The following is a 17,660-nucleotide window of genomic DNA, read 5'->3' as shown; positions in this document are numbered from 1 at the left end:
TGTCGAATCGCAAGACCTGACTCTGTAACCAAATGCGCGCACGGAAAAGATACACACATCCGTACAAAAAAAAAAAAAAAAAAAAAAACACGCGTGTACCTTTTATAGTCCTGCGGAATTCGTGACGGATCAAAATGTACTCCGTTTGATGCATTTACGATGAACATCTGGCGCGCGCACACACACACGCAAAAAAAAGAAAAGAAAAACATTGCGTGTCCTCCTGCAACGACGCGCTTCACGCTCGAGTAAATACACTATACGTAGAGCTCTCACCTGCACCGTGGCCAGGTCCATCTGGTCGTAGTGAAAGTGAGCACATTCTCCAAGCTTCGGGAACCGCGTTCCGGTCTCAGCATTCCTAAAACAGACAGACAACTTGCATTCATTCGGTGGACAAGAACTTTCGCGACACATGAAAGTGAGCAATTCTCTCCATGTCCATATAACGCCCAATACCCGATCCGCCCTCCAAGGACCAGAGAAGGAATTCTGGAGAGCAGCCAGACACGCGTTACTGCACTTGGACGGGTGGTCACAAGTTAAACTTCTGTTTTACGACGGCCTCGCAGATGACGAGCTTTGAACGCGTGCGCCTCGCATTCTTGGGCCAACCAGTCGATTGACGTAGATTGAACGGTACATCAACATCAACTCCCTGGCGTCCAGAGCGTTTTGTCTAGAGGCTCGCGGGCCTTTTACTGGGCCTGACATGCGTACCGGACGGTACAGTGCTGGACAAAAGTTTACGGAAGTTTCCAGCGCTAGCAGCGAATGTTAACGTACAGACTTGCAAACAGGTGACTGCATTCGCTGGCAGCGTGTCACTCTGAGGAAGGAATGCGCAGGAGCGTCTTCCGTATACTTTCGTCCAGCCCTGTACCACACAGATGACGCTTCAGCAACGCCCATATTGTGTCGAAAGAACATATTACTATCGTTTACTGCCTGTGAAAACTTCGCGGTCTCGGCGATCCGGCGGCGGACATTTTTGTTGTGGCACATGTTTGAAGACAATTTGTTTTATGCTGGACGAAGATTTGCAAAGAGTGTCTAAAAATCAAAGAAAAACAATTCAAGAAGGTATTGTGGCGCACACATAAAAATTTTGCAGCCGTTTATTCTTATCTGTCACCATCTGCCACCAACTGCCACCATCGCTTAAGGCGGAATCACACCTTCTTCAGAAATCTATGGACGATTTTCGTTCGCACAAGACACGTGAACGCTCTAAACTATCATCATAAGATTGGTACTGGCGGGTTCTTTTAGCTTTTCTCTACTCAATGACGTATTGTTAGAGGACAAGGTTGAGCCGTTGATTTTTAATAAATTAAAGTTTGGTGCGTCTCATGTGCTGCCATCTCGATAGAGTGTCGCACACTAAAATATTTGCGAATTCGGGCTCAATACAAATCAACGGATAGTCCTGGAATTCTACAAAATGTGTCATTGACAAGGGTAATACAAATAGCACACGCGAATACTTCTGTTTTGACGATATTTTCGCAAGTTTCTGAGCGCTGTGCGAACAAACTGTCTCTATTGTCTTGCAAAGAAGTGATTCCCCCTTAAGTGTTCCCACTTAGCCGTGTAGCAAGCACGTAGTGAAAGTGACATTTGCTTGGTTGGAGTGCACTTCACGAAAATGACACTAAATTAGCCAGTATGACAGGGGTACAACTCTCTCTAATCCTCCAGACAAAAGCAGCTGCAACCAGAAAAATGAGTCTTGCCCCGCAAGAGCATCTCAGAAGCCGATACCCGGGTGCGTTCCTTCATACTACTCGTGCGACTCGCGAGTCGGAGTCGTGACTTAAGAGAGTCGCTGAGCACCTCTCCTCGAACTATCGAATTTCAGGACTGGAGTCATGATCATGGGCATGACGTCACGAGAGCCGTGCCGCGATATTTTGGCGCACCAAGAGGAGACTCTCGACTCGAGAGTTGCACGAGTCCAGTAAACGAACGCAACCACGCAGGCTGGCACGTGATTAAGGCGTCACAAAAGCAAATCTCAAACATTTCTCCCCCCATCCTACCCACGCGTTTTCCGAACAATCGAAAGGTGCCCCCGAGAAAGTTTTGCGCAACCCACGTTTTCCGGCCGCATGGGTTAGTGAATTGTTTTCACTTATACGGTTCGATTTTTTTTTTTTTTTTCCTGTCCAATCAGAGGATTCCATGCTCAGTCAGTCCCTCTTATCATTGGCCCTCCGCGAAACCGTTTGACTGAAGACGATTCACTAAAGGGAAGGTGGAGTGGCTCAGAATGAAATCCTCCGTTCGGGCAGCGACAAAACCGTTTGGGTGAAAACGTTTCGCCAACACTCCCTTAGAGGCTGCATACAACTGTTTATTTGCCATTCGCAAAATTCCACATGAGTTCTTCTCTTGCATCACGGCATTGTGACGTCAAACACCGAGGCAACTGCCACACACCAGTGTCTACGCTCTCACGCGCATTCTTATTCGTTAAAACAAAAGGGGGAACCCCCCTTCCCCGTCCACAAAGTATTATGGTCTCAGCCGGAAAAAAAGAGCTAACATGGATGCATGTGCGAGATGCTATTGCTCAGTTCTCCGTCACTGCGTCACTCCGCCAGGTTACTGCAAGCATCGGCGGAAGAAAGTGGCGGATGGCCCCGCCCTCTGCACATTTCCACTTCTCGCTGCTGTTAGAGATACCGGTAGGTCCGTAACCTTGATGCCGGTATCAGTAGAAGCGTTCAAAACGTATGTGAACTCGCACGTGCACGTCCTTCTCATGCCGCTTCTAGCGATTATCGGACTAAATAAGGCGGGTTCCCACTGCCTGGCTCCCGTTGCCTGAAACGACGACCGGACAACAGCGAGAGTGTCCACACTAAGGGCTCCCGACGGTCCAAGTAATCTCGAGGTATCTCGTTGAGAGCGAGACTTGCGTCACTTCCGTCTCCGCTGTCCAGCCAGCTGCCCAGCTATCCATTTCAGGCAACGGCTGTGTTTTCTTCCGCAACTGCCATGGAAGAAAACCATCGCCACAACCAACGTGCTTCTGTTGCCAGTGGCGTTAGTACTTCGGAAAATACGATCGGAGCAGACACTGCGCCGAACGCGACGTCGTTCTTTTTCTATTAATTAATTATTAATTAACTCTTTCCCTATTAATTCCCACATCGACTCCTTCTAGTTCGGGTCGCTTTTGTCCTAGAGATATCTAAAGTCCTTAGCCCTTTCCAGCGCTGTCTTTGCGGCAGCAAAATCCTAATCGTCATCACCTCTCCAGCAGCAATTCCTTCTTAGCCATTTTTGCATTGCAATTCCATGTCGCGATCTGCCATGGCGCACGACGTTCAGATGACAACGAAAGTGGCGTGCTCACCACGTGGGTAATGTGGAGAAAAACAAACGCCGCGTCCGGAACCGGACACAGACGCCTTCACCACGGTTGGTTGGTCATCACTCATCAGTCATCACACGTCCGACGGCGTCGATCAGTCGGCGTGATGCGTCGAGATACGTAATCGGAACACCCCTACCGGACAGCGTTACGTACCGTGCTCCCCGCTGTCCAATGGACGCGTTCCGATTGTTTTCCCCACGCATCAAGGTATCTCTACATTGAACGAACTTAAGTAACCAGTAAAGCAGTTAATTTCACGGTCTTAACTAGGGAATATTTCGCCCAACTTTAATTTTGCGATGCATATTCTTTGCGTTCGCACCGTATTCTCCCCAGGATATCGGCAACTGTCGGGGCTTCTGCGGTACCCGCGCAGAATCAAACCCTTCCTCTGTGAACTGTTTTGACGATCAAGCATATACTTTGTCGAGTTCAGAACGAGGGTGAGATCGGTGTCCAGTACCAGTAACGTACATGTTCCCAAAGTGTGACATGACGTGTACTAAAATATAGCGCTGCAATAGATCGCGCTCAGCAGGTCAGTTCGACCTAGTGAAACTAATTCGTTGCACCTTTACGATTTCCCTATACTGTCATCGTTAATCCCCATACCGCGGGACCCTAAACTCGTGGAATTGAATGCAAATAGCGAAATTCGCAAAAATTACTACTTCTACGGTAACCGTTTTTGCGCTTTTCTCCAGCTGTTACTATCACGCGTGGAAAAATATTTTGAGGCTGACGTGGGTAAATCTCCAATTGCTTCTCTTCCTGGAATCAAGAAGCACAAGTACGTGAATTTGGAAACTAACCATAAGTACACTCAAAGAAGGAGAAGAAAAAACAAACGAACAAGAAACAGGGGTTAATTTTAGACCTTTTGTACGATCATAGCACTGTATTTCACAACTAAATGCGCGGCAATTTACGCGAAGTATTTGCAGTGCAGGGCAGTTAATTTCGCGGAGTAATTGCAGTGTAGGGGACTACGACCTAGATTAGAGTGCAGGCCAGAGAAAGCAATTTAGAAGCCGGTTCCTTTTCCTCGGGAACTTATCCCTTATTATATTGCTATAAGAACAAACAACGAGGGTGAGCTTTCTTCAGCTCTCTGGTAAGCGTCCTTCCACTCCCGAAGCCCGAAGCGATATAGAGGAGGTAACTAAGGAAGCGTCTGGGATGAGAGCTTCCTCTTTCCTGTTTATGACCCACGGAGAAAGAAGCGTTCTTTCGCCAGCTCAAATAAACGTGGCAGAAATATCGGAGGCAGCCAAATGTTGCTTCAACAAACAACGCTTTCCGATTTAGAAACGCGCAACCCGAGCGCCCTGCATACTTCGGGCTCGTCCCGCTATCCATATACGTAGTTGGGGCATTTTAGGAGAACACGATTCGGTCCTCTCTATTTCTTGACGCTGTTTTACCGCAAATTACCGAATTATGATTCGTTTAAATCGATTACGACGCTCAAACCTCACGGAAACTGTAAAGATGTAGTGCGCTACTCTGCACCTGTGCTATATAGGGGCGTCGTCGAAGGATATTTCCTGTGGCAATCAAACTTGCAGTTCAAGGGACTGTGACACTTTCATATTAAGTTTTCAGGAAGTAATTTAGTTACTTGCAAGTAACCACTAACCGTAATTAATAACGCTTTCTCGGATAGCGACGTTCATTGTGAATTCCAGTCGGCGACAGGCAATCAGTTTATGAAATCATAGGAACAAACAGGAAATTCCGAAGAATTTAGTCTGTGCAGTTAGTTACTTTAGAATTCCCTGTTTATCTCTAGTTTAAGAGACTAGTCCATAGAAAGGGTTACTAATTACAGCTGTTAGTTAACTGCTCACTAAATGATTACTTACTTTCCAAATCTGCTTTCATATGTGTGTGTGTGTGTGTTTTCTGCGTCGTGAACGCATGATGTTGCCAACAGTTGTAGGGAGCATGGGACTTGTCAAGCTGTCCTGCACAGCATTTTCCCCACCCTCCTCACATCTAATGCAGTGTAAATACCATAGATTGAGAAGTTACCCGTCAAAAAAAAAAAAAAAACTCGCTACGAGTTAAGTTACCGCGTGAAAAATGTAACTAAGTTAATAACGAAGTTCTTTAGCCTGAAATGTAACTCGCAGTTACGGAGTTACTTTAAAAAAAAGAACGAGTTACTTCCAAGTTACTTCGGACACAAAATAGCACTACACAGGTGCAGCGCGCGTGAGCAGTTGAGTTAGACCCTGAGTTGCCTGTGGAGGACTGCAACGCGCTTAGATCGTTTTCGTTTATGTCAAAGAATTCGAACGCTTTGGGCGCACAATGGTTCAGCTTCATTTCAATGGCAGCAGTTCTTACTTCCTGAATAGAATAGTCATTGATTGAATATCACGTTCTGTGGCATAAAGTGCCATGAAAGAACCGGAGAGAAAGCAAGATAATAAGTGGACGTGAGTGAAAAACGAATTAAAACTTGGAACTTAGCTTAAGTTACTTTGGCAAAGTTACCTGAAAAAGAAACGAGTTCCTGTGAAAGTTACCACGGCGCAAAAGTACAAGTTATCAAAAAAAAAAAAAAAAGAACTTAGTAACGACGTTACCTCGAACTCTGGTAAATACATGTACTTAAAACCGGAACTTGAATTGGAATAAATGATATGAAAAAATGAAAATGTATAGTGCGCATCCGGGTATTGAATAATAATAATAAGAAGAAGAAGAAGAAAACCCCTACGCGCCTTGGTTGGCGAGATGAAAACCCTCGAGCACGCATCCGCGTTGAGCTTTTTGCCGTCGGAGGAGTGAGAGCTTTGACCATTTCTATTGGTTCAGCCACTGTCCCTTGATGGGTTCCTTGAAGGGACCGTGCGTGACCTCCGACGTAAAGTCATGCGCGATCCACGGATATCCCACAATTTCCTGCGGGTGCACGTCCCGATTCGCGACATTGTGCGGGTGTCACTTTTGACACCAGCACGGATATCGAGTTGGACGCGGGCAATACATTTTCGAAAAAGATTATCAGAAGAAAATTAATGAGTCGCACAAGTTGCATCTTTGTTTTGTTATGTCTCGATAACGCGGTCAGCGGGTACATGTGCAATAAACCTTCCAGGGACATAGTAACCCATCAAGGACAGCCCAGGGGAGTACTCACAGCTGACGCTTGCGTTTCTTCTCGGCGCGAGTAGAAAGTCGGGTGCGGATGGGATCCTTAAAAAAAATATATCAAGAAGAAAAAAAGAAGAAAAAGTGCGCGTGACAAGCGAGGTGCGGACGGGAAGTTGGAAAGATAATAAAGAAATGTGTGCGGGTGGCGGGTCGGGTGGTGTTGGGTGGGGTGGGGTGTGGGTCAAACCATTCCGATGTCTATTACTCTTTATTGTAAAACTTGCGACGCAAATAAGAATTTTCCCATTTATTCCGTCTAACATGAGGGACCCCTTTAAGGTATCCCTCACATCCACGTTCACCATGTGTTTTGGAATAGCGCCGTTTGACTAAAAAGTCAGTTTACGAAACTTGTTTGCAAAGGTCGTTGTCGACTGGGCTCGGCAACTGTACAGGATCTGATATATAATTGTGATTAATTATCCGAGCGCTGCTTGAGGCATTCTTGGTTATGACTCCATCGCACATGAGGAAGCTTGTTGTAAACTTAACTGAAAGTACAGATGCGACTTCGGGGAAGGAACGCTTGGAAGCAAGTATCGCCTTCACCCCGCACACATATCCCTGAATATGACTGACTACAAGAAAGTTAAAAAAAAAAAAAGAAAAAAAAAAAAAAAAAAGACAGGGAATATATGTTTATTCGGAGGGCGAACAAAGTGTACTATTGCCACATATCAGATGCAGTTACTTCTTCGGATACGAGAAGGTAGTGAAATGGTTGCAAGGTTGTTACAATGGGCGTGTTTCAATATGTGTACTTTGGGATTCCCTTTGGCTAGCTTTTCTCCGCAAACTCAATCCCCATCAATTTCTTCCGGGGAGCAACAACACAAAAGTTCCCCCAAACGCCATAATTTACGTTTCCTCGAGCGCTAAGACAGAAACAAAGTTTCACAAGTCCCCCCTCCCTCCCTGAGAGTGACTAACGAGGAGTTCCTACAGCTGGTATGTCATCTCAAGTGCAACCGCACAAAACTGCACCGGTCGAGAGTGTGTATGTGCACGTGCTGGAAGCTGTGAAGTTGACAGATGAAAACCTGCACAGTTTCCGGACACGATCACCAGGGTTGGTAGACAAGAAACGCGAAGCTGGCCTAGTTGTTCTACATCAACATTGGTGCGCGCAGAAACCGCCCAACGCTGTGAATACCTCTGTAAGGCACTCAAGGTACACTCGTCATATGTCCGTGTACTTTTTCTATAGCAAGCGAAAATGCTAGCACGCAATCAGCACCACCCAGAATACATTCCCTCAGAGACAGACCTCGGGGGGTAGTGAACGCCCATCAATTGGATATCATTAGCTAAATCTTTCTTCTTCTAAACTTTTTTTTGAAACTTTTGCGCGTTATTCTAGCTTCTCCCCCAACCCACCCACCTTTCCCCGCGGCGCAATTCTCGTCGGTTTCATTACCTTTTATGGTCGCGAGAGGCCCGTTAATGTGTCCACAGTCACATAAAAAACCGCCTTACACCAACGCCCCCTGTGCACAGACGGGGACGAGAAAATCTGGAAAAATGACCGGGACCTACAGTTCCATTTTGGAAAGCAAGCCAAAACGCCCGCAGTAAAAGCGCTATCGTTGAACAGAAAAACACGAAAGAGAGAGAGAGAGAGAGAGAGAGAGAGAGAGAGAGAGGGAGGGAGGGAGGGAGGGAGGGAGAGAAAACTAAGTTAACCTACACCCGCCCTTGTAATGCCAACTATGCCCGTAATGCTGCGCGTGATCGCAGCTTCTATTTATTTTTAAATTATATCGTTAATTCCGAGAGATGATATCTATCTACGATCACGTGCGGTGATGAATAACAGGAGGACTCTCCACGGCGTGCCGGAAGTGGGGTGATTATGATGCTGCATGAACTGGGGGATGACTGAGTGCTGCCCCAAGGACGAAACAAAAGAAGGGGAGTGGGACGGCCGAACATGACGAAGGGTATGAACGAAGATAAGTTGCAGCGATCAATGTCGGCCGGACAGAAAAGCAAATGCTAAGGCAGTTAGATAACCTGCGTGACTGGTGAACGAGGGCAATCCTTGGCAAAGACAGACGTCAATATGGACTGCTTCCTTGGGTATTTTTTATCCCTACTGGTTACGAGTATCATACTTCTTCCATCTTCATGCCTCGTACGGCATACCAGCTCTCCGTCCCAATGTATTTCCTATGGAACATGTTTTATGCCTGTTCTCGGTAACCACCGCGCAGATTTTAACGAGTGTTCTTTCATTATAAAGAGGAAGACGAGATGAATTGAGTAACGGAGAAACAGTTCTGAAACATGTCGTATGTATCTTATGGCGACGTCACGAATGTGAAAAAAGACAAATTTTTTCCTCTTTGAACAGGTTTTTATTAAATTTTTATACCCAATGTGAAAATATTTGTGTTAGTTTTCTCGAAATATTTCAGGAGTCGATAGACACCAAATTTATGTCTAACACTTTCCGTTTTTACAAAAAAAAAAAAAAATGAAATGCGTACACATACACACAGACAAAGCCCAGTGAACCATGTCACTCTGCGTCGCCATCTGCTGTCCAACAGGAAAAACCGCTCAGAACATTTTGATGGTATCCATCCGGCGAGCAAGCGAGGATGTTGGAGGTGCACGAACGTAAGTATTTCTTTCGCGTTTACCAACGCTCTGCCCTAACAGGCACTTCAAAAGGTTTTGGTCACCGTACGACTTCGGTACCAAAGTGAGGCGATACTGATTATTAGGGAGTTTATTCACTGATGTCACCCCTCAAGAGGGCGCTAGCTTCCAAAAGGCAAAATCGCCGCCATGATGTAGGTTCCTCGAAGTTTGGTTCCAGTTTTCGTTCGCTGCCATATGCTGTTTAGAGGACTATACTGACATTGAAAATATGGGAATAACTTGGATTATCGTACAAATAAATATTCGCACAGTACAATAACTTTGAAACACCAAATGTACGGTGAATGCGATGTGGAGGAAGGCCTGGACGATCACGATCAAAACCTAAGGACATACATTAGGGCGGCAAAACTGCTAGCGACAGTGGCGCTCTCATGCGGATGACGTCAGGTGAATAAACCCTATATTTCACGAGTAATACCGCAGGCAATGGGGTACAGTATCGCCCCTGGCGATTAAACTCCCTGCTCATCATCATTCAAATAAAGCTTTTGTTTCGCATTTAGGTGACAAAGTAACGCAAATATATTTTCCACCTTACATGCAAGCTTGCAGGATTAAAGTGGCGACGGTTTCCCACTCCTCCTATTTGATTGGATTGATTCAATTCATGATATCAACAAATCAATGTAAAATGTCCACAGAGAAGGTAGTATCATTTATATTCTCCATATCTTTGTCTTGGAAAGGGCACTTAATTTCAAGGACTGCAGTTGGACAGCAGCAGCATTATATTATGTCATCAGGGCTAGCTCCTAAGTACGTGAAGCCGGAGTGTACCCCGGAAATGCGACTGAATTGTAAACCAATTGAAACGGTTATCTCGAGAGAGAAATTGCTCCGAACTACGCGATGTAATGGACTGATCCAAACTGTATATGAACTCGGTTCCTACTGGCGTTACTCAGGTCATGATGAACAAAGGAGTATTAAAAAAAAAACTGCCCATTTGTCACGCAGTCGCACCCGTAACAAATTACTATGCACTGTATAATGACGCCCACTGTGTCAACTTCCTCCATCGGCGATCAGATTGTCGCCTTCGCCAATCGATTGAATACAGTTTCCATTATCCCCGTTTTCACGTTATTATTCTTCAATAATAATGCACGTATACCCTTTAATAGCTTACATATTTCTCTACGTCATTTGAGAAGAATAATTCCGGTACGTACCTCGGGATGTTCTTGATCCTTATGCTAGGTGGCGTGATGGTAGGGTTCTGGGCCCGCATCGTCTCCATGGCATCTGTCATGGTGCACGTCCCGCCCTGCAGTCACAGCGGAGAATTAATACAACGCATCCGTCATTCCTTGGAACAACCCGTTGGAGCACTTCAACAGGTATTGCGCAATCGCTAACTGTTACCCGAGAAGCTTTGATCATTGTTAGGGATGTGCTAACCGAATCCGCGAATCCTATAGGCAGGGATTCGAGATTCGCGAATCCGAATCCCAGTGCCCAAAACGGCGAATCGAATCTTTCGAATCCACCAACCACGTTTGTTTGTTTCTTTTTCAAATTGGCTCCTTTGGAGCCTCAAAGCCTCATTGGTCGACAGGCGTCTTCTTGTTTGTTTGTTTACATTGCTCTGGACTGAAAGAGTTCTGGCAGGAACTGTTGCATTACAAGTTTAAAAGTAACCTAGTTTTGCTTTTGATTGCTGCTTAGTTTCATGGAAATAATTCAGACGAACAACATGTTAAATAAATTACGTTTAAGAAGAACTATGTGGGCATATTTTCTCCTGAAATTGAAGGATTATTTAAGTTGTTTTTCATTAAACAGAGGTATCATATTCTGCTTCAAAAAATTTTTCACTAGCAGCGTTTTTTTTTCTTTTTTTTTTTTGGGGGGGGGGGGTTCAAACTTTTTAAAGAAAGGATTCGAAAGATCCGAGATTCGTAAGATTCGTGGATTCGTAGGACTTTCCTTGGATTCGGAGTCGGATTCGAAAAATTTTGGGTTCGTCCCATTTCTAATCATTATGAAACTGATGTACGTGTACCCCACCCTTTAACACGAACTGTGCCTTTCTTTCGGCTATTGGCTCCTAAACGGCGAGGGGGGCTAGTGTTTCACTCCCTCTGATCTCCTTGGGACAGCAAAATACTTGGGTACTCTATTCTAAAAGTTCCTAATGTCCAAAGGACATCAGGACTCCGTCTACGAAGCACACAACAAACAGAACACCGTCTACGAAGAACACACGCGGCTGATACGCTCGTAGATCATGTTGGTGATATACACTGCGTAAGCACCATATGACAAATGGCAAGTGGTTGATAGATACATAGCAGGAAACAACAGAGGGCAAGAGCAACAACCACAACGCAGACGAGGTCAAAAGTAGCGTGAAGACATAATAGCCCGAGACGGCTGCTCGCCTTCCATCGCAGTCGCCAAAGCGCTGAGGGGTTGCTCGATTACTCGGAACAAGGCCAGGAAGCGTCTTCCCAAGGCCGCGTTCACTGTGTCAGGGCGACGTCACATGGCTTGTCTGCCTCATGCGTTCAGGATGGGTTACTATATCAAAATGAATGACCTTTGAAGACGTTGAACTGCAGTTTGTCATTAAAAAAAGTGTCTGATGCTCGTGTTCCTAGACCGTTACTCAGAATTCAGATAAAGAGTGGCGCTAGTTTAGTCACAAAGCTCACAAAAAAAAAAAAAAAAAAACGACGACACTGCTAGCGGTTTTTTCGGATCATTCATGACGTCACCGCTTTATTATTATTATTTTTTTTTTCGTTCACGCAACATTGTTGAGGCGAGGCGTTACGACAAAAAGAAAAAGAAAGAGCGTATGCATAAATGAACGCTGCGGAAATGCTCCCCCATTTTATGTGTTTGTTTTCACTTATGGCATCTTGGACTGGCAGCCACCGGTCGCTCTAGAGCGCTCTCTCTATCTTCAACTGGTGAAAACAAAGCACTCCGACAACAGCTTCGGCAGTTGATCCCTTCTTCCATCATCTTTCTTCCTCCAGCTCGGAGCATTATTACCGCCCGTCGAAGATACCATTAATTGTATAGTAGGCTCCGTGGGCAAAGCCTGCGATAAACTGCTGCTGCATTTTTTCCGCAACAAACTCTTAATATGTGTCATATTCCACTTTAACGCGCCTCTCCGATTGGGCCTGAGAGGTACAATTAATACGCGGTGCTTCTCACAGCAAAAGCAGAACATTAAAAGATAATTCCTCGTCTTTTTTTTTTTCAGGAACCGAACAAAATTCCCTCGCCTGCACTCGTGATATAGTAAGAGATTTGCAGTTGTTCAGTAAGAGTTTAGGAAATAAAAGGGATAAATGGGACTATAAAATCGATATTCAGATTGCACAATTAGAGACAAATGTTAAATATGTGTTCTAACGCTAAATAAGCCGTCAATAAGCTAACGCGGTTGCAACGCACAGCCGGACGTTTCCTGTATGTACAGTACATGCTTTGTGTACTCGCATCACAAATATAAATAAAAGGCGGAAGAACTCCCGATGTACCCAGAAACTCGTATACCTTCCCGAAATCTACGCAGTCTTTACTGCGGACGACTTTATAACTGCGATGATCGCAGTTCTCCGCTCCTGAAGAACGCATTCGTGCAGGACCATCAACCTCCATCAACGGGCGATTACAAAAAAAAAAAAAAAAAAAGGAGAATCACCCGTTACTCCAAATGGCCCACAAGATGCGCTTCACACGCATTCAAAGCCGGAAGTCTCTCCTTGGCATTGAATGTACCATTTGGGATGGGCCCTGGCGTAGTAGGTCGGATACACGTCGATGGCCTCTTGTGAAGCAACGTTCAGCGGAGTTTGTCACAACGTCACACAGCTTGTTGTAACCTTATAGCGGGTGACCGTGACAACACGTTCGGCGTCTCGTAATTGTCCCCATTTGGCCTGCCTTCCACCGTGCACTCGTTTTATGGGAGACGTCTGGTAGCGATCCTATATATCCTGAGGTAACACTGCCTTCGGCAAGAGCCTCTTCAGTCCCTGTCTGCCAGGTGACCGTTCCGCGGCTACGTAACATATAGGGGGAATGCGCCATACATTAAACCAGCATAATTCGTTATCGTTTCATGAAAAGACGTTTACTGCAAAGTAATGAGCACGTAAGAAACTGTACAACTGAATACGATACGTTAAGGGTATACCGCAAAGCAGCGGGCAGGCAGTTGATGTGCGCGGCACATTTTTTTTAATTACACTTTAGCGCCGCGAAGCAACTGTGGCTATGAGGGGCGTACAGACGTGGGTACAGAGGGCAGCAGGAAGGAGTGCGGGACAGGGGGTTAGTATGCGTCCTGGGCCGACTTCAGGGGGAACTGTGCCGATCGACAATCGTCTCGAAAGTCGATCGGAAAGCCAGAAAACAGCATAGACAGCATAGCCGGTGCGGGGATTCGAACCCGCGTCACCTCCCAGTCTCGGCGTGGAAAGCTGTCATCCTAATCATGTACTATGCCAGGGGAGCTGGTGTGGGCAGCATAGTTCAATAGTTCGTTGTTTGTAAGCCCAGCGCAAAAAGCTTGAGGTAAAAGCAAGACTGCGGTAGAACGGTTCGGGGCGATATCTGGTGAGAAATAATCAACAGTGTCCTATGTCCCCGAGCTATGCCCGAGCTCTTGACGGCTACGCAACTAACCGACTTGTTTCGTTATAGACCCAGTGTTACGCGCAATGTAGTTTCACCGCCGTACTTGACTTGCACGTTGATGGCAACTTCGACACAGTGTTGCCCGCAAGTTTTTTTTTTTAATGGACGCGCGAATTTAACCCTCCCGACTAGAAGAACCTCCACGCACAAAAAATAAAGTCTAACCGACCCCTTATACTGCGACATGAAGCACATTAGGGTGACCGATCCATCAACATCGCTGGCAATGTTTCGCTCCAACAGAAAAACCCACGACCCCATCAAATATGCGTATCCGAAAAAAAAAAGAAAAAAAAACCAGAGAGAGAAAGAGAAAAGAAAAAAACAAGGGAGAGAGAGAGACGAAGTCGAGTCCAGTTCATTACCGCAGCAATGGCCAACTGTACAGTCGTGCAAGATCCGTTCGCCGCAGCGGGGTACGTGCATACAGTTATGAATGGAATCGACCCTTGCGGGACGCCACAGAGACGCAGAGCCGGATCTCAGCCAGACCGAGAGGGACCGCACTCTCCTCTATCGATTGTCACCGCACACAGCCGCCACATGAACGCCGCGCATTAAAAAGTGATAATAATAATAACATTTATTGCGCAGTCGTCGCTTTGCGTGTGTGTGCTCGGGCGTAGGGACGTTTGATGCGTTTGCGGGGTCTGCTTCCAATTAAAGGATGGCAGTCGATAAAAAGGCATCAGCAGTGGGATCAGAGACGCAACCACTTACGCCATGTTAGCTACCCGCCCATCTTTTGATAAAAGGGTAGCTAGTGCAAGGACGAGCTACCACAGCTACCATATGTCAGGGCTGTGGACCTCAACCGGGTCATATGCATCTAAGTTGAAGAACCGATATGCCCGACAGTTTCGGCTCGAAATAAAGGCCGAAGCTCTCCTTAACATTTCCTCACTGGTTCGCTGGATTTCCAACCTTTCTACGACATCACCATTCGTTAGCGGAAGCAGCTCTGAAATGCATTTCGATGTAGTATACTTGAATAGCATTTTTTTCGCGCGTAGTTTTATACATCGGGTCTCGTTTTCACTATTAAGTATTTTGGCCTTAGGACGAATCCGTTTAATACACGTATCTGTACCCTACGCAGTCTGTATGACAACGCTGCTTGGAGTAAAGTCCTCAAAAAACCTCAACTGCATAGAGGCAAATACTGTCATTATAGAGAGTGCGAGGTCAGAAGAGCGTCTGGCATCAAGCCCTGGCGCATGGAAACCACCACGCCGTTGGAGAGATAAGACGCGCGCCAATCAACCGCTCTACTATATTGAATGATGTCTATCTGTCTGGAAGCAACGTCGACATTAGTCACTTAGCTTTACGGAAAAGTATATTTTTTGTGCCCGACAACTCTGCCCAGAGTGGTTTACGGGCACACTAAAATGTTGTACACGTTCATTAAAAAGGGCACTGCGAAACTTTCCCGTTGCGGAATGTAAGAGGGAATTCATCCGTTGCGTCATTTGTTATACTATATAAGCGAGAGAAACAATGCGGTGAGTCCTCGGATTGGTCTCTTCAAACGATCCTCCTCACTGACTGGACAAATTGTTTGCGGAGATCACTGAGAGCACACTCCGCACTGTCGGCCTTCTTGAGAAGATGCGGGAAAGCGTAGTTTCAGTGTTTTTATCTTTTTATCACTCGTGTTGACCGCACTTGAGAATGTTTCTGCATATCCTCGGTTGGGGTTTTAGGCTGAGATTAGCTCAAATGGTACACGCATTGCGGATACTCGAATGACGCGGTACTTATAGCCGTGTTTAACCAATGCAGGGTGTCCCAGAAAACGTGTCATTGAATTATATTAAAAAGACTACACATCCCTAATTTGAGTAAACTAAACATGCTCTTCACATTGGTGGGGTAAAAAAGTGACCTTTACTTGGCAAATTTGCGACTTCAGTTCGCAAAAATTTACATAATTAAACTTACGTTACACGACATTTCCATCAGGAGGTGGCAAAAACCTAGTAAGAACAAATGCCGTTGACCGCACGATTCTAGGTGGCGTATTTTTTAAAATTATAATTCAATAACACGTTTTCTGGGACACCCTGTATACAGGGTGTCTTTTTTTAGGCGATACAGATTTTTCGTTGAAGAACTATAAGGGCTATAGACATGCTGTTTTCATTTCGATCATCTCTGGGCCGGCGGACGATCTTGGCCATATGTTGCTCAACCCTCAAATGACTGATTACCTAAAAATTGTTAATTAACTTTTTAATTATAAAAGCTACGAAGCTGTCCCAATGAGAACTTCTATTACTTTCGGTGACCTGATATCGTAGCCGTTTTCAGAACAAAAATCCGTTCGGTAGATCTTCCGCAAAAAATTCGTGAAGGAACATCTTTTTTGTTTTGTTTTGTTCATCGCGCATCTTCGGAGACGCGTCTTTCCTTCACCCCCAATGTGAGAGGGTGAAGGAGCCTCATGCGTCGAAGATGCCGCCAGTGCTGTCGCCTCGTGCGTCGAAGATGAGCTTTAACTTGCGGAAACAAAACAAAAACACATGTAACGGGTGACGCTATGGAACTGCCTTTATCTGGGGCTGCATTTTCTGTGTTCTTTTAATCTTTTTCTAGGACGCAAGAAGCGACAGTGTGCTCTTTCACCCTCTCCACACTGGGAGTGAAGGAAAGACCGGTCTCCGAAGGTGCGCAATAAGCAAAAAAAAAAAAAAAAAGTGTTCCTTCACGAATTTTTTGTGGACGATCTACCGAACGGATTTTCGTTCTGAAAACGGCTACGATATCAGGTCACCGAAAGGAATAGATGTCTCATTGGGACAACTTCGTAGCTTTTATAATTAAAAAGTTAATTAACGATTTTTAGGTAATTTGTCATTTGACGGTTGAGCATGTCCGCCGGCCCAGAGATGATCGAAATGAAAACAGCATGTCTATAGCCCTTATGGTTATATATATATATACGAAATACTTACGACTTATATATACGAAAAATCTTACGAAATACGACATATATACGAAAAATCTGTATCGCCTAAAAAAGACACCCTGTAGAACGGCATTCTCGGGGTTGTAGGTAGGCTCCCTAACACATTTCCTTATTGAGTAGAAAGATGAAAATAAATATTGTGAGACATAAATATGAGCAGGAAAAATGACACTGCAAAATTAACGTTACAACACTATGTTGTCTTCTGGTGGTTCAATAATGGGAGAAAAAGACAACGTCATTCTCAGGTTGAACACGACTATTGTTTATATATTTTTGCGCCTTCGAAACACACTAACTGACCATTCTCAACGAAAGCAGCATGACGTCAAAAAACAAAAAACAAAAAATAGAAATCGAAAGTGGATGAGGTAACAGCGGAATTGCGCATATCGACGCCCCGTCGAGCAAGATGCATGGCAGTGGGCATACGGGTATATGGTATAGTATAGGGCACGCATATTCCGAGCCGCATTCTCAATTAAGATAAGGAGGGAAATTGCTGTCCCCTCCCTCCTCCTACGTTACGAGGCGCCTTCGAACTATACAACGCGCGTCGGCGTTGTAGAGAGGCGACACGAGCGGGGAGAACCATTCAAAGGGTACCGATGTGGGTCGAAACACTGCTGGTTTGTATAATGACTACTTGGATTTGATGGCACAAAGGCAACTCTGGCCCTAATAAGACAAGCTCTAGGGAATGTGTCAGTGAACTAGTTTAAAATGCAATGTAGATAAGAGAGAAACAGTTAGAATCGTTATAAAAGCTAAATATAGTTACAACTGATTAAGATAGCCAATGAGTTC

At 45.3% G+C, this 17,660-nt stretch overlaps 1 protein-coding gene across 3 annotated transcripts in view; it reads right to left on the bottom strand.

Annotated features, from left to right (window-relative positions):
• LOC135385411 (uncharacterized) overlaps positions 1 to 17,660 on the bottom strand; it is a 144,533-nt gene that overhangs the window by 53,631 nt on the left and 73,242 nt on the right. For all 3 annotated transcript variants that reach the window (XM_064614713.1, XM_064614712.1, XM_064614711.1), the window contains 2 exons: positions 10,393 to 10,487; positions 277 to 361 (listed from right to left, as the gene is read on the bottom strand). In XM_064614713.1, coding sequence (XP_064470783.1) covers positions 277 to 361; positions 10,393 to 10,472 — 165 coding nt within the window. In that variant the 5' untranslated portion in view covers positions 10,473 to 10,487. The remainder of the gene's footprint in view (positions 1 to 276; positions 362 to 10,392; positions 10,488 to 17,660) is intronic.

This window comes from Ornithodoros turicata, chromosome 2 (genome assembly GCF_037126465.1).
Source record: "Ornithodoros turicata isolate Travis chromosome 2, ASM3712646v1, whole genome shotgun sequence".
NCBI classification, from domain to species: domain Eukaryota; kingdom Metazoa; phylum Arthropoda; class Arachnida; order Ixodida; family Argasidae; genus Ornithodoros; species Ornithodoros turicata.
Note: the sequence above shows the minus strand (reverse complement) of the source record. Positions and strands in the feature narration are given on the sequence as shown.